This window comes from Dendropsophus ebraccatus, chromosome 8, assembly GCF_027789765.1.
Source record: "Dendropsophus ebraccatus isolate aDenEbr1 chromosome 8, aDenEbr1.pat, whole genome shotgun sequence".
Taxonomy (NCBI): Eukaryota; Metazoa; Chordata; class Amphibia; order Anura; family Hylidae; genus Dendropsophus; species Dendropsophus ebraccatus.
In genome coordinates this window covers 54,114,061-54,139,698 of record NC_091461.1, presented here as the reverse complement: position 1 = coordinate 54,139,698, position 25,638 = coordinate 54,114,061, and the positions used below count along the sequence as shown (strand labels likewise).

Below are 25,638 nucleotides of genomic sequence, written 5' to 3'. Positions count from 1 at the left end.
TACATAGTTGTTTTGCATAATCATCAGGTATCTTATCATTACAGCCCACACATCTTCTACTTTTTGGTTTCTTTTGTGTCTCTTTTTCTCCGGAGCCGGCAGTAGCAGTAGACTCAGCAGCCTCTCCTATAGCAGCAGGAGAATCCATAGTGGCAAGGAGAGAGAGAGAGCTGGACTGGTACATCTCCCATTAAATACTGCTGGGCCCGACTGACCTTGGCGTCACCTGGCGCTACCGCCGAACTTCCGGTCCGCCTCCGATAGGCGTTTTGAATTTGGCGCCCAAAGACGTCCTGCCGCGCTCCCGGCAATCCATGCGGGACGCATGCGCCGGCGTCTGACGTCATCCGCACGTCACGTCCGCCACGCGCGTAGGCCCAGGCGCACCGCAGCGTGCGAGGGGAAGCGGCAAACTGGATAGTCTCCCTGCATCAACCCGCTTTGAGCGCCGCAGGGAGACTGGGACCACGAGGGATCCACAAGGGACCCCTCACTGAGCCATGACCGGACCTTGGAGGGGAACAGAGGAACACCCCGGACCACCACCTGAGGCTATCGTCCCGACCCGTGACCGGGAAGGATCACAGGTAACTTCTGTATTCCTTTTGATCCTGACAGGAACAGGAAAAACACTGAGGTGGGATTGGGGAAGTGCCCTTTTAACCTCTCTCTGTATTTCCTGTTCCTGTTAGGTCAAGGGTGACATCCTCCATGTGGTGCTGTCATGTGGACGATGTATAAAGACAGGTTTCTCCTCTTTTCAAATCCATTCCTGGCTTTGGCTTTAAAAATCTGTCAGATAAATCTCTGTGTAAAGGCCCTCTTACTTCACCAACAAGTTCCTATTAACAATGAATCCAGTAATAAAATGCTCCCCCCATGGTCTTCGCTCTGCATTTACAGCAGCCTGTGAAGCACATAGGATTACTGACAACTCTCAAAAATAAAAAATAAAAATAGAATACTAGAAGACTTGCCTAGACATTCAGTATTGCACATCTTTAAACCACTAGTCAGATTTGGCTTCACCAAACAAGTAGCAATGATAGACTGTTAAACATAAGAAATATTACATTATATTTGCAGGAACTACAGAATGTAGCATGGCTCTAAAAGCGGATTTGCTTAGTGTTACTGAGCAGTCATTGAGATTATAACATTTACACTGAATACAACGGATGTCAGGATGAAAGAAGGAATGGTGGAATTCACATTTAGCATTCACAGATGCCATACACACATGGCACACATCTGGCCTCCGCAGGGCCCCTAAACAGCATCAATGCAGGACAAACACCAGGGAGAGCTGGACCAAAGCAAGATATCTGTGGATGACACATCTTCCTATTGTTATAAGCAGCTATATCCTTATTATAGGATGCACCACTTATCACTGGTCAATTTAGCAAAGTGCCTAAACCTTACTTGTAAAGAAATTTAGTTTTTCAGCCATGTTAATGTGGCACTTTTTGCCAACAGTGCAGCTGCATATGAAAACCATAACTGACCCCCCTCCCCAATCTTATTCAATTACCATTTCTAACCCTAAGATGACCGTATAGAAAAAAGTACAAGAAAAAAAAAAGTCATTTATAGCCACCATGAAAAAGGGGGAAAAAACCCCCATCTAATGACACTAGTCAGAGGAAAGGTCCAAAGAGCACCGTCTCACTTCTCACGGACTCTGGAAGCTGAACACATTGTGGATCTCAATGAATAAAGTGCATTCTTCTCAAGGCAGATGCAGCTGCCTACACACCCAGCTGTATGTGTTCGCTCAGCTGGGTATCTCCATACACCAACAGGACATGTGCACATGGGCAGAACCCTCTCCTGTGCACAGCACCGTGCCATGGCTATCTAGCCGCAGCCGGTGTGACGGGCAGGGCAGAACTGCGCATAAAAAAAACAAGTTACAAAGTGAAATCAACGGGAGATTGTTTCTTAAGTAAAACTGTATGGTTGGTGTGGTTAATCACCAACCATAGAAAAATGTGGTTAATGTTCATGTGAACATGCCCTAACATTAGTAACAAAGAAATTGCTAACAATGTCACAGTCCTATTTCTTACATTGACATTACCTACATAACAGAGAGAATGTCAACAATCTTTAGCTGGTCATACACAGGGCTGGTGGCTGAACAATTACTGCTAGAGATAAGTGAAACTACAGTAAGTGTGGTTTCGCAAAGCACCAAGCGCTTGGCCTTTGACTCCCGTTGGCTGGAGGAGAGGAGTACAGAGATGGGGACTGCTGACAAGGAGTGTATAAACCTACTCTACCCTCCCAATGAACTAAATTAAGATGCATTGTAAAATCACAAAAAAACAAAACATACTTTTATAAATCTGTGTGAATATGACAGGGTTTCTTGTTTGTATGTTTTGTGGCGCTGTGTTTGGACACAGCTGCATTATTTAGCAATTATTTCCAATCCTAGACTGAAGCAATGTACAGTCTGCCCAAAGGTGCCATGCTTGGATATCTGATAAAACATTGATTATCATCAAGAAGTACAGATCTGGAACACAACATGGTAGCTTTCATATAACCATTCATGCTTCCAGAGCGTAAAAAATGCTTTAAATCTCCAGTGACAAGTGTCAGAAAGCCTTTCATCTGTTGAAAGCTGGAATACCACCTTGCTCCCCCTTCCATATCGGACCATGACTGGTCCATGCTACGGCTCCATGACTGACAGTCAGCTGCAAGCTGAGCTCTAAGGAGGATAAGGGATGGAAACCCTCAGAAGCTCAGAAATTTGGGAAAGCCTGACACTTTTACGGAGAAGAATTTTTTTCTACATTCTGGAAGCATATAGATATAGGTACCGTGTGTCTACTTGACCTAACAGCGTCATTAGTTTGGAAAGTAAATTGAATCATTGCATCTGACAGATTCACTTTAACCTTGTAACAAAAACCCATAGAACCCTATTAAAGTGACATTTCAGTGCTGAGTAAAATCAGTATTTCTTACTAGATTTTTGACACCAGGTTTGTGAATAAGGCTCAATATACTGAAAGCAACAACAAATCTGACTCCTAGTAAAAAGTTCACTGGATTTTATGTAAAACCAGAAATAATGCACATGGTACTAAAAAAAAATAAAAAGACAACAGAAATACAGCAAGTGATATGATGTAACTTATATAATGAAAATGTGACTGTCACAAAATAAAGCAAGAACACCGCCATCAATGAGTCACATCTTTGTCAGGGGAGTCATTGTTGGAGCGACTGTCGGCAAGAGCAGTACTTATATGCCCTAATAAAAACCTACTTCAGTACGACATTTGGGCATCACCCCTGCTGTAGTCTGCTGAGGTTACCGAACTTGCCATTATACCCACAAAGAAACAGGAAATTGGTCCTCTGTAGAGTTGATCGCACATGTGTTTACTGTCTATTGGTACCAATAAGATGGGTTCAGACTGCAGTTTGATGTCTAGTAGAAGCATTTGCACTGTAACCAAAAAGTAAAATAAAAAGTGCATTTCTGTACTTGAAAACTTAGTGTACCAAGTAAAGGGTCCATTACAAAGGTTTATTGCATTAAATATTTTGTTTGTATATTAAATAGAATCCATGTAGTTTTAAAAAAAATTGTGTCCTCCAGAAAACAAATACACAGATCTGGGTTTTATTCTTAATACTGTCGAGAGAAGGACCGGTCTGCGGTGAAGTTCATGTGCAATTCCCAAGGAGGGATTCTCAGCTCATACTTGTCTGTAGTGGTTCACAATCCTAGGACAACGTGTGTCCCTCTGCTTGTTAGAGTGGTTTCATGGAGTCAGTAAAAGCCCATCGGTTAAGTTTTGGATGCAGGAGTATTTTTGTCACCCTCTTTGTAATCCTTCATTAGCGATGCGAATACCTACAATACAGAAGTTAGACATCAGTGAGACAGGGCCGAGATACAACATGCCACACCTATGTGACAGCAGATCTAATATGGTGAGGACCCCAATAAAATCAGGTCTATAGACCAAAGCAACAAGTCAGATTCCAACATTTAATTAGTTAAGAGAACCAACTCAAAACAACCACCTGGAATGGTGCAGTAGTTGTGCAAGTCAGCTTCTACAATACTTGTACAGTCAGAGGTCATTCACATGTCCATAGACTGTATATTACAGACAAGTGAATGGCCCCTTAATGCATGGCACAGAAAATAGTTTTCATTCAAAAGAGACATCAACTGGAGGGTTCTGGGCACAATGGCTCAGTGGTTAGTACTGTCTTAAAGACCACACAGAGTTTGTTTTTTTCCTGTGTTCTGTAAACTTCCAGTGACTACCTCAGCCTGCAATTTTCCATCTAGATGTGGTATCATTTTTACCCCAGAGTCTTAACACTACATTCACACATGCGTAGTGCAGCCCGTGACTGCGGACCACACTACGAATGTGCATCAGCAGTACACTGGTACTTCATTAACATAGCGATCTGTGCCACAAATTCTGGTCCATGTTACAACATGTCCTTTTTGCAGCACAGATCCCGACCCTATACAGGGCCATTGAATAACACTGGGCGTTGTATTGCTTTTCCAGTAAGGCTGGGTTCAAACTGCATTTCCGTACAATTAATTTTAACCTATAGAAAAACTCTGTCAATCCTGTTCTTGTGCACATAAAAAAGGATCCCTTTTAATCATTTTTTTTATACTATAAGCCAACAACTTTTGTTTCTACCATGCGTTTTTTTCCTTTAACCCCTTAACGACATCGGGCGTAAACTTACGCCCTCGCGCCCTGGTACTTGGCGCATCAGGGCGTAAATTTACGCCCGATGTTTCCCCGATCGCTGCGTGTTCGCACACAGCGATCGGGGAAGATGGCCTGCTATAAATCATAGCAGGCCATCATAGCTTCTCGGCACGGGGGGTGGTTAACACCCCCCGTGCTTACGATCGCCGCTATAGGCTGATCAATTCAGATCAGCCAATAGCGGCGATCGGAACCTTTCCGGGTCATCGGTGACTCAATGACCCGGAAAAAAATGGCGGTCGGTGCTGTCCGAGGACGGCACCGACCGCCATTACTGTAAAAAGTAATGGTGGTCACTGTGCCACCGGCCCGATCGCCGTTCACGGCCGGCCGGCCGTTCACGGCGATCGGGCCGGTGGCACGGCGATCAGAGTCCCACAAAATAATAAATACCTGCCCTGGACCCCTCAGCTAGGTAGCGGAGGGGTCCAGAGCAGGTATTTGTACATTACTCACCTGTCCCGGGCTCCTGATCGGCGTCTTCCGTCATTCCGTTCGGTCTTCGGGTCTTTCCGGCGGTCCCCGTCGTCTTCTTTCGGCTATTTTCGGCTCCAGCCTCGTCATTTTCCGGATTTTGCGCTCTGCTGCCCTCTAGCGGCTGATATGTGTAATACACTTATCAGCAGCTACAGGGATGTTCAGAATGTAGAAAAAGTTTTGTTTTTTTTTCCAAATTTTTTTTATTTCTATTTTCTGCACCCTATCGCCGCTGAGTGTTGATCAGCATCGCACGAAAGTGCGCTGCTAAACAGCAACTCCTCCTTTTTGGCGTAGGGTGTTTTTTTTCTATATCCTACTGCCACGGTCTGCTGATAAGTGCCGCACATAAGTGCGGCATTTATCAGCAACTCCTTTGTTGGCGTAGGTTTTTTTTTTATACTTACTGTAAAAAACACTACATTACACCACACTACATTGAATAAAGTTTGACACTACACCACTACATACCCCATATACCAATCCCCGTATAAAGATGGCCCCCAGGGTGTTTTCGGCGTCAAGAGGGATACGTTATTGCCTCCGACACCGAAACAGCCAGTGAGGATGAATGGGGGGATCCTTCTTTCCTCCATTCATCCTCAGGTGACGTGTCTGGGGGTAGCGTAGCGTACGCTGCCCCCCAGACACGTCTTTTCTGCCAGTACCGTCCCAATAAGAAATCACGGTATGGTGTGAAATTCTCCAAACTCTGTGAGCGTACCTCAGGGTACTCTTACAGATTTAGGGTACGTGCACACTGCGGAATGGCAAAGGATAACCCTTTGTACATTCCGCAGCTGGCACCCGCCGGCGGACTGATGCGGGCGCATGTCTCTACCCGTGTCATAGACTCCGTTCTATGCACGGGCGGATTCCGTCGTCCATCCAAAGAATGAATACGTTGGACGGAGAGCGGAATCCGCCCGTGCATAGAATGGAGTCTATGACACGGACGGAGACGCGCGCCTGCATCAGTCCGCCTGTGGGTGCCAGCTGTGGAATGCACAAAGGGTTATCTGTCGCGATTCCGCAGTGTGCACGTACCCTTAGAGTGTATGTAGGAAGGGACACCTGAATCCAGCCCCCAGATGCCCCCCCCCCCCCATCCTCGGAACAAGTGGGAAGATCGTCCGGGAACTGATCTTCCCACTGCTGGATAAAGGTTACCACCTGTATGGGGATAACGTTTATACCAGCACCCCCTCTTCCGGTCCCTCGCTGCCCTGTAGCTTGCGGCACGATCCGAACATATCAGAAGCAGTAATAGAGCCCTAATATTTAGCAGCCATGGAGCGGACCCAGCGCTTCTGGATATGAAGAACCCCGTATCGCACCAGGGCAACATTTTCCAGGTGACGTCCCCCACACTGGAGAAAGGGAGACCCCAGAAGAAGTGCAGAGTGTGGCGTAACAGGGGGATCAGGAAGGACACCATTTACCAGTGTGACACCTGTCCTGATCCCCCCGGCCTCTGCATACTGGATCGCTCCAAGGCGCACCACACGTCATTGGGGTTCTACATTATCTAAATTCTGTCCCTTATTCCTATTTCAGGGGTCACGTTGATCCAGGGACTATTCTGATCGCCATTATGGAGTCGGGAAGGAATTTTTCCCCTGTGATGAGGCTACTGTTGTTTGCCTTACGAGGGTTTTTTGCCTTCCTCTGGATCAACACAGGTTGAGTTTGATGGACACCTGTCATTTCCAACCTTATAAACTAATAATTGGCCTAATACCCCCAAATAAATTAGAATTGTCCCTTTTCCCCAGCTAAATAGGTATGGCCGCCATTCCCATTAGAGGATGCCATGATGCAATTACAAAGCCTCTGTGCGGCCAGGACAGTAGAAACCCCCCACAAGTGACCCCATTCTGGAAACTACACCCCATAAGGAATCTAACAAGGGGGGCAGCGGGGATATGGCCCCCTGGTGACGGCCACATTTGGGACGTGAAAATGAAAAAAAATGGTATTTTTTATTTTCTCGGCACATGTTCTACGTAAGTGACTGTCACCAGTGGGGTCCATATCCTCACTGCACCCCTTGTTAGATTCCTTATGGGGTGTAGTTTCCAGAATGGGGTCACTTGTCGGGGGTTTCTACTGACCTGGCAGCACAGGAGCTTTGTAATTGCGACATGGCCTCCATCCTCCATTCCAGCCTCTAAATGGCGCTCTGTCCCTTTGGTGGCTTGCCCTGTGCCCATATGGCACATTATGCCCACATATGGGGTATTTTCCTACTCAGGGGAAACTACCCTACACGTTTTGTGTTCATTTTCTTTTTTAACCCCTTGTGGAAATGGAAAAAATCAAGGCTAGACCAACATTTAGTGTAATTTTTGTAAAATTTTTACTCTAAATCATTAATCTTGTCATGATTTTTTCATTTTCACAAGGGGCTAAAAGATAAAAAAAAAAAACAATAAATGTGTAGAGCAATTTCCCCTGAGTACGGAAATACCCCACATGTGTACATAAAGCGCCATGTGGGTGCAGGGTAAGCCTCCGAAGGGAAGGAGCGCCATTTCGTTTTTGAAGGCTGGATTTGGATGGAATAGATTTCGAGGGGCCATGTTGCATTCAAAAGGCCTGTGTGTTGCCAAGACAGTTGAAACCCCCCACAAGTGACCCCATTATGGAAACTACACCCCTCAAGGAATGTAACAAGGGGTGTAGTGAGCATATGGACCCCACTGGTGACGGGCACAAATGTGGAACAATGTGGCGTGAAAATGAAATATTACATTTTTTACACTATAATGTTGGTTTAGCCTTGAATTTATCATTTTCACAAGGGGTTAAAAGAGAAAAAAAACACACAATATGTGTAGAGCAATTTCCCCCGAGTCCGTAAATACCCCACATGTGGACATAAAGCGCCATGTGGGCGCAGGGCAAGCCTCCAAAGGGAAGGAGCGCCATTTGGATTTTGGAGGTTGGATTTGGCTAGAATGGATGATGAACGCCATGTCGCATTTACAGAGCCCTCGTGCTGCCAAAACACTGGAAACCCCCCACAAGTGACCCCATTCTGGAAACTGCACCCCTCAAGGAATCTAACAAGGGGTGCAGTGAGGATATGGACCCCTTGATGACGGGCACATTTGTGCCATGAAAGTGAAAAAATGAAATTTTTTACTTTTACGTCACATTGTTCCACATTTGTGCCCGTCACCAGTGGGGTCCATATGCTCACTACCCCCCTTGTTAGATTCCTTGAGGGGTGTAGTTTCCAGAATGGGGTCACTTGTGGGGGGTTTCCAGTGTCTTGGCAGCACGAGGGCTCTGTAAATGCGACATGGCCCTTGAAATCCTTTCCAGTGAAATTCAGCTTCCAAAAGCCAATTGGCGCTCCTTCCCTTTGGAGGCTCGTCCTGCGCCCCCTTGGCACTTTATCGCCACATGTGGGGTATTTCCGTACTCGGGAGAAACTGCGCTACACATTTTGTGTCTTTTTTTTCCTCTTATCCCTTTAAGAAAATGAAAAATTGAAGGCTAGAACAACGTTTTAGTGTAAAAAATAAATTTCTTTTTTCACGTCATATTGTTCGGAAAATCTGTGAAGCACCTGTGGGGTCCAAATGCTCACCGCACCCCTTGTTACATTCCTTGAGGGGTGTAGTTTTCTAAATGGTGTCCCTTTAGGGGTGTTTTTTAGGTTTTGGCACCCCAGAGCCTCTGCCAACCTGAAGTGGTACAGTCAGAAATGACCAAATATAACGGAGGCGTTGAAATTCACTAGGCGCTCCTTTATATCTGAGGCTTGTGGTTGCGTCAAATAGCGCAATAGGGCCACATATGGGGTATTTCTATAAACTGCAGAAATGGGGCAATCAATATTGGGGTGCATTTCTCTGGTAATAGGTTTATAATTATGAAAAATATTGGATTACAATAAAATCTCTGCACAGAAAATTAAAATTTTCAAATTTCTTACACACTTAGCTTTTATTTCTGTGACTCCCCTAAAGGGTTAAAACACTTTCTGGATGTGCTTTTGCAGAGTGTGGGGGGTGCAGTTTCTGAAATGGGGTGCTTTGTGGGGCTTTCTAACATACAGGCCCCTCAAATACACTTTAAAACTGAACAGGTTCCTAAAAATATCTGATTTTGAAATTTTACTGAAAATTTGGAAATTTGCTGCTAATGTTTTAAGCTTCCTATTGTCTAAAAAAAATGAAAGATCGTTTAATAAATGCCGCCAACATAAAGTAGACATGTTGCTAATGCTATTTAATATATAATTTATGTGGTATAACCACTTTCTGTATACGCAAAAAAGTTTCAAAGTTGGAAAAATGCAGTTTTTCACATTATTTGGGTTTTTTTCATAAAGATTCGTTATGAGTATCAACTCCAATTTACCAGAAATGTAAAGTACAATATGTCACGAGAAAACAATCTCAGAATCAGCCGGATAGGTAAAAGCATCCCGAAGTTATTAATGAATAAAGTGACAATGGTCATATTCATAAAATTTGTCTCAGTCATTAAGGCCATTTCAGGCTCTGTCCTTAAGGGGTTAAACGTACATGTAAAGTGGACAGCAAAAATGCAGTGTGAACCAAGCTTAAGTAACTTCTTCATCATGCCAAAAAATCTGGTCACTGGTGGACTGGTAGTACCAGTTTTTAACAAGACAAATTTAGTATAAATGTGTTTAAAAAAAAAATAAAAATCTGGACTTGTCAGAGACACATCAGAAGTTTTGACTGGTGGGAATCCCCTTTACAACAAAGCCACTTTTGGCGTTAAAGGGGTACTCAAGTAGGGGGGGGGGGGGGGGGGGGGCCTTTTTTTGCTGGGACCGGGGAGGAGGTGGCCGAGGGAAAAGATGTCCACTCACCTGCCAGGCTCCAGCGGTGAGTCCCACATCGCCGCGTTTCGGTGCCCTGTTCCCAGATGCTTCCAGGTGTCTGACGCGGGCCCGAGACGTGACGTCTCAGGTCTGCTCAGCCACTCAGTGAAGGAGGCAGGATCCGTTTCAAGTCTGCTCAGATCCCGCCTCTGTCACAGAGTGGCCGAGCGGACCTGAGACCTCACATCTCGGGCCCGCGTCAGACACCCGGAAGTGGCCGGGAACTGGGCACCGGAGCGCCGCGATGCGGGACCAGTCGCTGGAACAGAGAAGGTGAGTGGACGTCTTTTCACTCGGCCACCTCCTCCCCGGTCCCAGCAAAAAGTGCCCCCCACCCCCCAGTGAAATACCCCTTTAAGGACGAACCATATTTTTCAAATCTGACCGGTCTTATTTTATTTGCCAATAACTTTGTAAAACATATCCAAGTGATTCAGAGACTGTTTTCTCATGACAAAATGTAATTCATTGGTTGATACTTTAACCCTTTCTTTGTAAGCTTTCTGTTTGTAACAAAGTCATGTAACACAAATGAAATAATTCAAATTTACATTATGTCTACTTATGTCAGCATTATTTGGTAAGGGTCCTTTTACTTTTTAGGATGTTTGAAGATCAGCAGCAAATTTTTCAAATTTCACATACACCAACAGCAGTGACAATCAGGTACAGTAACAGGAGCAGTAACTATGTACATTAATAGGGGCACAGCAACAGGGGACAGGGAGGACTATCAAGGGTGACTATAGGTAAAGTAATGGGGAATAGTGTAGACTATCAGGTACAGCAACAGGGACAGGAAAAACTATTAGTTACAGCAACAGGGGCAACTATTATATACAGCAACAGTGGGTGATCATGGTAGAAAGGGGGTTAAATTCTGTTATACGTTACAGTACTCTATCGGCGCTGCTGTTGTCTCCCAGCTCTAAACTCCTTCCACATACAACAGAGGAGATCCGACTGGGTGCTTATGACCACTTGCTTATGTCACTCAGAGTTATGGTATGTTCCCACTAGACGGCCATCATTTTCCCTACCGCCTGGTTGCACTGGAGACTCATTTTAAGGCTGTCAGAAATCACTAGCCCTAAATTCTTCTCTTCTAAAGTCTTTGCCAACACAGTACTGCCAATATGATACTCAGATAGAGGATTCCTCCTCCCCAAGTGCATTATTTTACATTTGGAAACATTGAACTGCAGCTTCTATAGTTCTGACCACTTATCTAGCAAAGCTAGATCATTTTCCATATTACCGAAACCTCCAGGAATATCAACCCTGTTGCACACTTTTGTGTCATCAGCAAACAGACAAACATTACCTACCAAACCTTTCCTTATGTCAATTGCAAACATTGAAAAGAACAGTACCCAGAAACGACCCTTGTACCACACCTTTAGTTACCTTTAATATGGTAGTTTTTAGTACTGCCCACTGAACACTCACTACTGATGTTTTAATCACACCTTTATAACTCATTATCAAAATACTAATCCATTTTCTGAAAATCCAATACTTGTTGTGATACAGGAATGCACACAGTCAGTTTGTAAGTCAAACCAGAAGCACTAGTGGTCACTGAAACTTACATTTTCTTCTAATACCACTGTGCATTTAGGAATGGAGTTCCTGCTCTGTCTCCACACCAGCAGACCCCCAACATATCATTCTATAGCTGTGGAGACAGGGTGGCAATACAGTCTCCTAATGCACAGGAATATGCAGACTGGAGTGTGAAGAACAAGTGTTTCGTAAGGTATTCTGGTGCTGAACGCAAAGTATAAGTCTTCTAGAAATTGTGCTGCACACTAGTAACCTTACATAAAACACTGCAGGTACAGTTTTCCACAAAGAGGAAACAGTATGCACAACTGGATTTTCACTACCTTAGGAATGAAAGTTTTACGATGTGTGGGTCCTTAAAGGACAAGTGCCATGAAAAACTTTCCCAGTAATTGAAGCACATTACAAAGTTATATAACTCTGTAATATCCTTTAATCACCCATCTGCCTCCCCTCCCTGTCTTTTCCCCCCTCCACCCCCCACCAGGAAGTGTCCTGACTCACACAGACCTAATGACTGCTGTCACCAGGCAGCTCCTTCTTGTGAGGATGAGACATCAGCAGGAGGGCTGATCTAGCTCCTGTTACAGCAGCCCCCCCTCCCCAGTCCAAATGATGGCTTGCAGTTGTTCAGCCAATAGGAGCTGAGCAAGCTGAGTCATCTGACAAGGCAGGGGAGGGGGAGGCTGCTGTAACAGGAGAAGGAGCTGAGAGAAGAGCTTGGTGACGGTGACGACAGTAATCAGGTCTGTGTGAGTTTCTTACACTTCCTGGTGGGGGGTGGAGGGGGGAAAAGACAGGGAAGGGAGGCAGATAGGTGATTGAAGCATATTACAGAGTTATATAACTTTGTAATGTGCTTCAATTACTGGGAGAAAGTTTTTCATGGCACTTGTCCCTTAATGTCCAACAGTTTTTACTTTCATGGCGAATCTGATAACATAATACTGAAGCTAATAATTAGAAAACCCTGTAAACATTTGCAGAGGTTGGAGAAATAGGCCTGGATTACATGTAACCATATGGAGGAAATTACATAGCTGTATTCTTCACAAAAGGGACACATGTTCATACTCAACAATCGCTGGTAATAATGTACAGTTCCTTAAGAAAATTGATCAGCATCTTAAATCATAAAGCTCCTTGCAGGCAAAACAGATTATCTAAAGAAAAACAGCCTGGGCTTTCCTACTAACCTGGGTCCACTTTTTATTACTGTTTTGCATTTGAATAGCTGCTATACAGCCAAAGAGCTTCTCGGATGTAATGTCATCAGGCAGTTTTGTGAGGAACTGTGCTATATGAATAAAGTCCATCTGTAAAAGGATTTCTTCATACAGTCTCAAGATTCCCAGAGCAGTCCTAAACAAGAACTCCTCACCATCCCTGCAGAACACATCCCACACTCGACAAGCAAGATCAAGTGGCAGCGATTTGCTGTACAGAGTGAATATCCTGTAGGCAAAAGCAGAGACATTAAAAAGACAGCATAAAGACTTAAAGAGAACCTGTCACCCCCCCCCCCCCCCATGCCGGGGCAGAGCCCGGCCTACCCCCCGATGCAGACACATATACTTACTGCATCCACGAAGTCCCGGAGCCTGTCCTGCCACAGAGATATCAGATACTGAGGCTGCACGCGCGCTCATCAGAAATGAGTCCGACTTCGGATGGGGATCTCTCTGCGGTGGGACAGGCTCCCGGACTGGGACTTCATGGATGCAGTAAGTATATGTGTCTGCACCGGGGGGGTCGGCTGGGCTCTGCTCCGTCACCGGGGGGGGGGGGGGGGGGAAGACTGTTGGGCGATGGGAAGAAAAAAAGAAAAATAAGACAAAAACCAGCGCAATGAAGAAGTATGAGGCTGTCAGATCCACTATTTATATCCTAACCTCCATAGTGTAGAGAGGTAAGAGGAAAAGTAGGTTAAGGGCATCCCTAACATGCTGATAGATTCTAGGAGAAGCCACAAAGTAGCACAGCGTATCTCTACTGTGCCGATTGGGTGCGCTGTTCTTATGTAACAGATGCTTTATTGATATGCTACTAAGCCAGTTTGGTGCACTGGGGACATTACTTTGTCTCTTAGTGCACCAAAATGGCCCCCATCTACTCCTCTTACTAGGTCCCTAATAAATACGGAGGCTACCCCTCTGCAGAGATGGCTGCTGCAGGTGGGGGGTGCTGGTTCTGCGCTGTAAGGGTATATGCACACAGTTCTCACGGAAAACTCTGTGCAGAATCCGCTGTTTGCAATCGGTTCCATTATATGCTCTGACATGTCAATTCTTTGGGCGGACAGCGGTATCCGCCTGACCATAGAATGAAGTCTATGGAGCCAGCACAGAGGGAAGCGGGAGCTTTGAGTTTTCTGTGAGAATTACTCCATGTGCATACACCCTTATAAGCACTGCCCTGTCCCCACAGTGTCATCCAGCCACCAGGTCCATTGATTATTAGTGGAGCGGGCAGGGTGGATGATGCTGTGGGGGCGAGGAAGTATTAAATCCACCATCATTATACAGCAACAAAGCTCCAGATGCAATATTTGGAGTGCCTCACTTGTTTCTGTATGGGGGACAGGGTTAAGAAAGTTTTACTTCCTAGTTTTTATGTTTCTGTAAGGGTGGAGACAAGAAGCATACAACTTACAGGACTGACAGTAGGTAATTCTATCTAACAGTATAGAAGGGCTCCCTGGTGTTATATAACATACCAGTCTATCAGGTAGAGGTCTGGTGTAAGACTATAGGAATTGAAGTGCAGGAAAAGCTTGGGGAGATTCTCTTCAAAGAATACTTCAAACGCTGCAAAATATTTCAGCATCTAGAAAGAAGAGAGATGAAGGAGACATGATAGACCCTGGAGAGATATGTCGGAACACAACCGTTATTGTGTCTTATTAAGCCATACAACCAAATAACTTCATCTTTACACTAAAAATTTCATTTTAAAACTTTCATAGCTCCATATTCCCTTATTACGGAAACTACTGCCCTTCTTCACAATCAAACCAAACAACGGTAACCTCAGGTAGTGCCTATAAAGGTTGTATGGATAAAATAAAATGCTGCTCTGGACTGCAAGCTGCCACTTACTCATGGCTTTCTGTCACTTCACAGTACTGGCAAAAAGTTGTCAATCAGTGGTGGGTGGTCCAGAGCGACAGCTCATGAATGTGACAGTGAATCAGTCACCGAGTTTATGTTGCGTTCAGATAGGACAGCATAAGGCTGGTGACAGATTTCCTTTTACAATATTACTATAGATAATAGATATTTTCCAGTTTCCAAGAGGTAACAATATACACTCACCGGCCACTTTATTAGGTACACCTGTCCAACTGCACGTTACCACTTAATTTCTAATCAGCCAATCACATGGCGGCAACTCAGTGCATTTAGGCATGTAGACATGGTCAAGACAATCTCCTGCAGTTCAAACTGAGCATCAGTATGGGGAAGAAAGGTGATTTGCGTGCCTTTGAACGTGGCATGGTTGTTGGTGCCAGAAGGGCTGGTCTGAGTATTTCAGAAACTGCTGATCTACTGGGATTTTCACGCACAACCATCTCTAGGGTTTACAGAGAATGGTCCGAAAAAGAAAAAACATCCAGTGAGCGGCAGTTCTGTGGGCGGAAATGCCTTGTTGATGCCAGAGGTCAGAGGAGAATGGGCAGACTGGTTCGAGCTGATAGAAAGGCAACAGTGACTCAAATAGCCAACTGTTACAACCAAGGTAGGCAGAAGAGCATCTCTGAACAGTACGTTGAACTTTGAGGCAGATGGGCTACAGCAGCAGAAGACCACACCGGGTGCCACTCCTTTCAGCTAAGAACAGGAAACTGAGGCTACAATTTGCACAAGCTCATCGAAATTGGACAGTAGAAGATTGGAAAAACGTTGCCTGGTCTAATGAGTCTCGATTTCTGCTTGAACATGACAATGAGTTCACTGTACTCAAATGGCCTCCACAGTCACCAGATCTCAATCCAATAGAGCATCTTTGGGATGTGGTGGAACGGGAGATTCGCATCATGGATGTGCAGCCGACAAATCTGCGGCAACTGTGTGATGCCATCATGTCAATATGGACCAAAATCTCTGAGGAATGCTTCCAGCACCTTGTTGAATCTATGCCACCAAGAATTGAGGCAGTTCTGAAGGCAAAAGGGGGTCCAACCCGTTACTAGCATGGTGTACCTAATAAAGTGGCCAGTGAGTGTATTTGTATAGCATCCTACTGTAGCTCAATACACTAAGCACAATGCCTGTAACCAGTCCAGACATAATACATTGCATGCACTTGGGAAATCTCCATTGCACATGACGGTCTATGCAGATAATAAAAACAAATACCACAAAATACAAAAAAAATTATAACAGGCACAATGCCATTTTAGTATTTGTATCTGTTACATTATAGATATATGTCCCATCAGCATCATTCAGACTGAAACTGCGCAATTAGAGAAAATATTTTCCTCTGTATCATAGAAGACATTGTGTCCCAGTAAAAGGCTCTTTTATCAGCACTGCCAAGTCAGGAAGCCAAAAAGTCCACTAAGAAGAAAGGCTCTGTGAGTGTGTATCACATGACGGAGATATTGGTATGGCGTACCATGCTGTGATCTACCCGGAAGAAGGCCAGCTGGCATGGCTTATTGAGGAGATTTGCAAAGGCAATGAATGCATCAGCTTCTTCCAAGTTAAGAATGAGCACTGCCGCGATGAAGGACATGCCCTGGACCTGCAGAGGGAGGAAGAAGAAGAAATGAACAGAAGCAGGTCATTAATAAACAACTATGTCATACTTCCCCAAGCTTACAGCTGTACAAGTGATTATGCAACCACTCCGATGGATAGAAACGATGGCTGTATATGGTAAACAGGAAGCACGTGTCACTACTACACAATAAAACAGCAGCTCAATATAACAGATAATTGGGAGTGAATATCCAGCATCAGTAATATCTGTGCAGCAATAACCTGGAGATTGATGATCTGCAAGAGAGCAATAAAACATAATGGGCCAAGGGATACCGATTATTCTGCTGTGCAACTCACTTCCACATAGTGGTGACTTTAATCATTGCTGTCTAAAGGGTTGGGTCCGGGGCATGAAATCAAAGACCTTATCTTGTGGATAAGAGTTCTTATCTCAGACAGAAGTCCGTAAACATGCCAGGCTGGGGATTATGTCTCCCATTGGCAGCAAAGGTTTAACCATTACCTAACAAGTGACTTTATAAAAAGAGTTCACAGGTTATGACTAGTGACCAATGTTTGTTACTGTAATTCTGTCTAACCTATATATCACATGTGCAGTTCATTGTAATCTAATGACATTAAGCTCAAAAGTGTCTTCCTTCAAAAAAGTGGGAATTGCTCAATAGGCAATGCAAGTAAAGTACTATTTTATAGTGAATGCAACACCACAAACTAGCTACATTATGTTTTTACCAAAGTTTTGTTTTCTACATTATTTTCATCCATCTTTGTATTTATCACTAAAAAGGGGGCAGTTTTAGTAAATACATGTACTCCTCATGAGACAAGACAAACCTGGCTCTGAATTGTTCCATTACTCCGTTATTCTTATTGGAAATTTATAAGTAAATTTATAATTGGGCGCTACCTGCTGGAGGCATGTCCCAACACAATCAGACACTAGCCAATCAATGCTGAGTAACTACAGTCCAACTACAGAGACACTCCCCTTTGACAAAGGGAATGGTATTGTCCAGCTAATAACACACTGTCAATTTCTAGAAGGCAGTAGAAAGCATCTGTTCCCATAAGTAATTCCTAGCTAGGAAGTGGCTGAAACGCCTAAAATAACCTTTTACACTTTTACATAGGCACCAATCAGTACTTCCCAAGATTCTTTTATCTACTGCTGTGATGTGCTCCAGATAGGCACATATAGTAAAATACTAGTTTAGTACTTATTGGGCATCATATTTGTATCCTAATCTAAAACAACATGGTTTCAATACCAAGTTTCCATTAAGATTTAATGATCCTGTAAGAAGCAATTCTATCCAGAATAACATTATATACTTCAGTTGACCCTGTAAGCTGATGCAAACATTAGCCATGCGGCATCGGGTAGTTTCTGGGCTAAAGTAGGGTATACACCTGGAAACTGCTGTGTACTTTAGTTATTAGCCTTAATGATTGCCGTGCAGGTATTCAGTTTTGAGATGCACATTAATCATCATGACAGCTTCTGCTAAGCCTGCAGACTATAGTTCTTCCTGTATGAACACATCAGGGCTTAATCATACAAGTTTACTTCAGAGTCAGCATTTTCTACCTCTTAATCAAAGACAGAAGTGAATGCAGACTTTTAAACATTCAAAGCAGTTATCTAGCCTTACAAAAGAATCAATTGCTTATCCTCAGGATAGGCCATCAATATAAAGGTACCAGAGCTTTGCAGCCTCTAGTGTTCACTGAGGACACGCTACCATTAAAAAAAAAAAAAAAACTTCTGACATGTCCTAGCAAGTGTATATCAGGGGTTCTGGGATGCCAGATTGCTAGAATGAAGGCGCAGATGCACTAAGCACTGAGTGCTCTGCCCCTTCTTCTCTTCTATAAACTGCTAATAGGAGCATTGTGCATTATAACGGGAGCCTAGGAAACTTGCAGTATACGGAACTGCTCTCTGGCCACTGCTATGTCTTCAGGCCACCCCGCATCATCACAGAAAAATTAATAGCTGGTTCATCTGTTAATCATTCTGGAGGTGGCGGGCACGGCCTGAAGACACATTAGTGGCCGGAGAGTGGGGCAAGTGTAGGCAGTGTCACAGACCCGCCTCTCTGATACAGTCAGTCTGAAATACAGATTTTTCTGAAGATGCCAGATCACACAGCATTGCCAGAGGTATGTATGTAATGCTTGTGTGATTGGCATCTGGAAACTGGCAGCACCAATACATGCATATCCGTGCTGTTAGGGTTAAAAAAAAAACAAAAGCAGTTACTTTCTTCCAGAAAAAGAACCACTCTTGTTGCTAATTGGTGTCTGGTATTGCCACTCTGTTGTACAGGTGTGATGTTTTATCAGAAAGCACTATGCATTATATATATCTTTTTAAACCTTGATAAAACCTTAAAAAAAAAAAAAAAGTACAGTAATGATGTTCTGAAGAATGCTGCAGCATTTCCTACCATATTAACTGCTTAGTTTTATTCATTCTGGTGGTGAATGCAGATCAGCGCTAAATAGTCATGTGGGCGGCATCTTTTCCTCAACTAGTCACAGTTACCAGTCTTTAATCACTCCCCTCCGTACTGTAATCTGAATGATGTAGCAGGCTCCTGGCCTGTGAATCACGCCCAGAGGAGGGGCATGATCACAGCCTGGGAACTGTGACCTGTTAAGGGAGAGAGACCCACATAACTAGTTAACGCTGATCTGCATACAGCACGGGAAGGAATAAAACTACATTTATAAGGAGACAGAGGTAGCAAATAAGTAGTTAATATAGTAGGAGATGCTGCAGCATTCCTCATAAAACCAATACTGTAACTCAGAGCCCTAAATGCTCATGATTGGTTCCCTTTCATAGTAAAGCCTGTTGCTGCAAGTACAGCAAACATATGCACACGGTATATGAAGACACAGCACAATTGTGGAATGTTTAACATACATAGCCAACATCTGGTCTGTAACACGTGTAAGCCCCCAGAACGCTGTGCAGCAAGTCATGGTACGGTCCCCCCTGTAACCAAAAAGAGAATATGGTCAAATCTGGAACTTTCATTTCTTTTAAATAGAGGTATAGAAGCTTTTTATTTATTTTTTTTGCTGAAAGAGATCCAAATTAAAACCAGAAAAAGAAGATAAACACAAAAACAAAACAGTGTTTACATCTATATGAAAGCCTATTCAGAACACACCACTGAAATATCCTTACAGGATGGGCGTGTGTTTGTCAGCAGGAATACTTCTGTTCTCAGGGCATAAATACAAAGATTTGGCAAGATGGGACATGGGTGAACATACTGATAAAGGTCAGCAAGCATTGTAGCTGCCTGAAGCTGTACACAGCAGGATAACCTTACACAGTCAGTTTACCTTATGTCTGCCAGTGATACTAGTTAGAAAAAGGAACCTCAAGGGACTGTGTGCGCTGCTAATATCTGATAACCTTTTTTTCTCCTGCGTTTAATTTGTGAGGTTTAAACTTAAAGTAATCTCAGGAATCGGCTATTAAACATTTTGGGTCATATAAGTGAATGCTGAGGATAGGAAAATCTTAAAATCATATACCATATTTTGCAGTCTATTAGACTGACTTCCGATGCTGCGAACTGCCCAGATATCTGGTGGCGCGTGTAATGGTCTAAATGCAGGCAGACGGATACTTCTTATGTGCTGGCAGTGCAATATGTGCTGTGTGTACAGTATTATCTACCCACTGAACACTCACATCAGGTGTCCACAGATAACACAGACCACAGATGTGTGTATATACTGCACAGAGTCTTCTCTGCCAGGCCCATTCATCCACCAATCCATCCCCCTTTCTCTTCTGTGCAGACAGGGCAGATTTATGTCCAGCTGCTGCACCTCTTGCAGATGGTAAATTTGGTGTAAGGCGGTTTACTGCAGTACCATCCCTAATAATGATAGTGTACTTATGCCTGCCCCTTTTTCTATGAGCAGAGTATACAACTGAAAACCCCCTGCAGCTGCAGTAATAGAGAGGCTTGTAAGGTTAGACAGTCTCTTCTATACAATACAGAGCCAACTTGTTTAAAAAAAAAAAAGAGTGGGTAAAAATCCCTCTGCCATTTCTTACAAAACAACACCAAGAAACTGGGACAAGGGATTTTTGCACATACGTTCACTGATGTATGCCCTGCGCACCTGGTCGGCAGGCAGGGGGACACTGCAAGACGAGAGAATGTGTGGCATACGTATAAGACGACCCCACCTTCCAATGTTTAAAGCTGAGGCTTTCAGCTCCGTACATGTAACCCTCCTGTAAATGTTGTAAATTATAAGTATTTTCTAATGATGAGACTATTTCCCATTAATAATTAAACTAACAAAGAATGCCTTTTACCTTCTGGAAAATATACAGTGACGGGAATGTTCGGGAGATGTCTAGTTTAATAAGCTCTAGACTGGCTTCTCTGTCAGCGACTGACACCCCAGCATCTAAATAAAAACAGAAACAATGTCGGTGGAAATAGCTGAGGAAACACATACGACACTTCAGCGAGTCTAAATAAGCAATCAGAGTAGATCATTAAATGCTGGATAAATCAATAGGTACAACGTCCCATACATCAGTAGCAATATCACTAGATCTATCTTCTTTAATGCTAGATAGATCAATAGCTCCAAAGACACAACTAATTCATTCCAAGGGTAAAAGACTCAAGACTGCGCAGTCGGAGCAGAGATTGATAGCTCTATAGTCAGAATAAAAATGAACCAGAACACATGCCAGCGGTACTTCTAATGTCTTACTTCCAGGGTCGCCTTTTACTGGCATCTTAATGAATAATCCACTTCACTAAGCATCGTACTGTAAGTTAACACTTACCTTCCAAGCCCTTTAAATGCAAAGACATTGCAAAGGCACTGTAATAGAAAGCCTGGATGAAAGTCTGAATAAGCTATCTGATGTCATTTTTTAAGCAATATAATTTTCTCTGCATAAATTATAAGTCAGGTGGTGGATTAAAAACCTGGAAATGGGATGAATGAGAAATACCTCTGGCTTGGAAACTAAGAACTAACACTTCACAGGGTCCTTTTTGGGGTTTTAAAGGTAATTTATCATCAGAAAAAAGACCTATTGTTAAAATCAAATTTTTATGTTAACCATATTTAAGACTGTTTTTCAAATTACTGCCTATATTTTAATAGTGCTTTTTATGTAGATCCAGGTGGTTGGTGTGTGGGTAGAAAAATGCGTATACAAAATCGCATGCAGTGAGCGTACTGGCTCAGATCCCAGTGGGACAAACGTGGCAGCCTAGTATATATCGAGCTAGTTTGCGGAGGTGAATAGTGGTTAGAGCGGTGAGTGTGTCTTGTGCTTATCACTCACCACTAAGTATCAGTAAAAGTCGATAGAACATTGGTTCATCAGTTTAGCACCAACGGCAGAGGTGCTGCTTTTGTTAACCACTTACCTACCGCTAACCCGCATGTAAGTCCATGGGAGCCCGCAAGGTAACCAACACCTGGATCTATTTTAAACTTACTATCACTGTAGATTGAGCACATTATAGTTATTTTAAGACATCATTAAAAGTTAAGTTTTAGTCCACAGGGAATCATAGGCATAGGGGTTAACTCCCAACATAATATATTGTAATATAATGCTGAAACCTTGCAGCTTAAACTTTTTGTTCTGTCTGTGATGAGGAGACTGCTGGAAAGTGATATCTAAAGTGGTGCTGTAAAAGCAGACACCAAAAGATAAAATAGATGATGTTCATAGCTCAGCCTTGCCCTCCCTGTGAAATTACCTCTTTCAAAGTCACAGAGCCTGTCCAGAAAAACCAACATGCATACACAGCATTATATGTTTTTGCTGGCACTTTTTCCCACCTATAGATATCTATTGGAAAATAAATGCCACAATAAATGCGATACCCAGAGTATGTCCCTATTTTGAAAAACTGAGCCTAAATCTGCCACTAAAACGTAAGATGCAAAAAAAAAAAAAAAACCCTGTAAGTATGCCATTTCATATTTCCCTACTGACTTAGGGTCTGTGCACACTATGGAACCCAGCCAGATCACCCGCGGCCCACATCTTCGCCTGTGCCATAGAACCCATTCTTTGGTCAGGCAGATTCCGCCATCCGGGTTCATTCTTCGGGCGGATAACGGAATCTGCCTATGCATAGAATGCAGTCTATGGCACAGGTGGAGATGAGGGCAGACGCGAGCTGGGGCGAACTGCAGAATCCACGAACTGCAGGTAATTCTTCCGGATTCCTTAGCTTTCACATACCCTTACATCTGTCAAAGTTCCCCCCCCCCCCCCCCCCCCCCCCCCCCCCCCCCCTAAAAAACTAAACAAAAAAACCAGCCAAGGACAGACTTCAATAAGCCTTGCACATTTGATTTTTGTACATTACATGAAAGTATATTCACCTTCAGATTCATTTTCGGAGGTTGTCTCACTAAAGCTTTTCCAGCGCTCCTTAGCTCTAGAGAGGAAGATTTCATAAAGCTCTGGAAATTAAAAATAGGAGCAAGTATAAAGAATAGCCCCTGCGTTCAAGAGTACAAGCATATCCAAAGAAGTAACATATTGGATCATAAAAGCTGGATAAGCTTACCTGGTGTGATATTAAGCTCATTCCCTACAGCCAGGCTCCACACTTTGCCACGTACACTGGGTGGTAAGCCTTGCCACCAAAGGTCTCGAACCTTCCTTGAATTTCTCCTGAAGAAAAAGAGGAAATAAAAGATTAAATACGTTTTACATCGTATGCTTTAAAAGTTTTGTCTAACGACAATGTCCATTTATGTCAGAGACACATCAAAAGTATTGTACTGTTGGGACGAGAGTGTTCAGACCACAACAGATTAGCAGGATGAACCAGAAAAGTCCACGCTCTGCGTGTTCTCTCCTGCCTTTGTCATGTGACTGCAACGGCCCAGTCAAAAGCTGTTTTTTCTTTAGTGACAGGTACTCTTTAAGAAAGTGTCCCTGTCATTTGAAAAAAAACATTTTACACGTCACACAGACACAAACATTTTGGTCAAATAAGGGTCTTTGTGGTTAGACCCCCAGCGATCTTTGGATAGAACCAGGAAAAGCACATGGCTGAGCACTTCTCTCCCCAGCCCACTACAGGGTTCTGGTTCCATAGACGTACAATGGAGCTCAACTCCTGAAGTGAGACAGAACACAGCACTTCCTGGCTATATTCAACAACTAAAGTCAAAAGTTTTTTTAGATGACAAAGACGCTGCAAAGACTGTCTGATTCACAGTAAATATTTCCATATACATGCAGAAGGTACAGTTACAAACATATAAAGGCATCTACGAAATGAAAAAGACCATATAAAACTACAGTTATCAGCTTATTAAATGAACAAATGTGACTTCTAGAAAATGAGCAGAGCGGTTTACAAGTGGACGAGACAATCAATCATGTTAGCTCCAGTGACAGAGCATTGAAGTCAGTAAGCCCGCTTACATAAGGGCTTCCTGTTCTAGGAGGTTTCCTTGTTCATTATTGGGCATTGACAAAGGAGGAAACCATAATATAAGCATCGTCTCAAAATCAGCCAAACAACAATAAATAATAGTGACAAATAACTTGTTAGTGGAGAATGTGGGGTGTCTATTTATGGGGCCAGCTTCACAGGCTGCCAAGATGATAACTAACCACATGCTTTAGACAAGGTCAGCCGCTCAGCTCACTGTTGGTATACTGGGAAAACTTACACAGCATCCCAGTTTGGCAAGATTTCAGTGTTCCAGACAACCATAGCGCTTGCAATATTTTCCTCTTGCTTAAATCTTTCCTTCATTAGCTTCTTTCTTCTTTGTGCCTCTTTAACCTCTGCAGAGAGAATACAGTGACGTTATGTTACCAGTATCGTAAATGATACGCTAGCACTTGCTTTCAGGCCTTCAATAATATAATATAATACAATATCGGTCCTGCATCTGCACAAATGCAAGAGCAGCAGTTTTTTTGCACCCCTCCATGACCACCATGTGCCCTATGGTTAGAGGTAAGAACAGCCGTTGGATGCCTGATGTTTTCAGTGAAAGGCGGCAGATCTTGGCTCACATTACTAGTCCAATGGGTTTTGGGATCTCTTCTCTACATGGGCATGTAATCTTTTTTTTTTTTTTTTTAAACCCCTTTGACCATGACCAGCTTTTATGATGTTTTGGGTGTAGCTGCATTCCAACCTTCCTTCATCGAATAGCTAGCGCATGATCTAAACACAATAAAGTGATCTGTATATTCAGCTAAAATATATCCCATAGAACTACTGCTAAAGAAAACTTCATTTCCCCCCATACTGACTCATAAACCTCAGCAGCTCTAAAAGGCTAGGAAGCCATAAAGCAGATATGTGAGCCTTCTGTAAATGACATTACTTTCCATCACTAGTCGGCCCCGTGACAGCTCTAAGAAGAAAGACATTAGCTTCTGCGTGTGGGCAGATCAAGCATCTCCGAGATTCGGAAAGACTTCTAATCAAAATAAATTTCTCCGCTAAGTAATGGTACCTCTGAGTGATAGAGAAAATGGGAAGGTCAGGGAATATTTACAGATTATGATTTATCCTCCTCTTTTTACTGTTCCCCATCATTGCAGTTTTATGAACTCTGTCTGCAAGACGCACTACCGCTGGGTAAGGATGATGAACTATATCGAGCAAGAAATCGCTCCCAGCAGAGCTTCTCTATGAGAAACCGCATGGGGTTTAAAGGATTTATATTAGTTCCAATTGAATGTTGGGCTGTGTGCTGTAAACAGTCTCTACCCAATAATGCTTTACTGATTGCCGGTTTTAATTCCATCTATATTTCTCTCTTTTAATGTCTCATTTCATACTGGCGCCATGGGGTTCAGAAAGTAGCATCCAAATTTATCTCAATAAAAGTGCTACATCTTGACAGCAACGTGGAAAACAAGTTGATGGAGCAAGGCAGACACAGGCAACCAATGCTAAATAATGTCATGTACACAGACGATAAGGAGTTAATATATGAACTATAGTCAGATGCCTTGGGTTTTTCCAGACAAGTTAAAAATAAAGCTACACTGCCAAATCAGGCATTCGGGTACACAAGCGCAGCGCTCGGGTAGAATCTGAACAAAGGGGAAGAAAAAAGTCAATGGTCAATTCTACCAAAGCTCATTAAGATAAGAAACCAGTGATTGGTAGTTAACCAGACAGATTAATAAATCTAGGACCAAAAGGGGAGATTT

At 43.3% G+C, this 25,638-nt stretch overlaps 1 protein-coding gene across 3 annotated transcripts in view; it reads right to left on the bottom strand.

Moving 5' to 3' along the window:
• Positions 1–3,632: 3,632 nt before the first annotated feature.
• The window catches only part of TBC1D12 (TBC1 domain family member 12), a 60,535-nt gene continuing 38,529 nt past the window's right edge, over positions 3,633–25,638 (bottom strand). For 2 of the 3 annotated variants that reach the window (XM_069980379.1, XM_069980380.1), the window contains 9 exons: positions 24,132–24,249; positions 23,012–23,118; positions 22,824–22,904; positions 20,770–20,864; positions 19,348–19,419; positions 16,306–16,434; positions 14,402–14,511; positions 12,882–13,140; positions 3,633–3,880 (listed from right to left, as the gene is read on the bottom strand). In XM_069980379.1, the coding sequence (XP_069836480.1) occupies positions 3,815–3,880; positions 12,882–13,140; positions 14,402–14,511; positions 16,306–16,434; positions 19,348–19,419; positions 20,770–20,864; positions 22,824–22,904; positions 23,012–23,118; positions 24,132–24,249 (1,037 nt within the window). In that variant the 3' untranslated portion in view covers positions 3,633–3,814. The remainder of the gene's footprint in view (positions 3,881–12,881; positions 13,141–14,401; positions 14,512–16,305; positions 16,435–19,347; positions 19,420–20,769; positions 20,865–22,823; positions 22,905–23,011; positions 23,119–24,131; positions 24,250–25,638) is intronic. The other variant, XM_069980381.1, reaches the window with a different exon arrangement.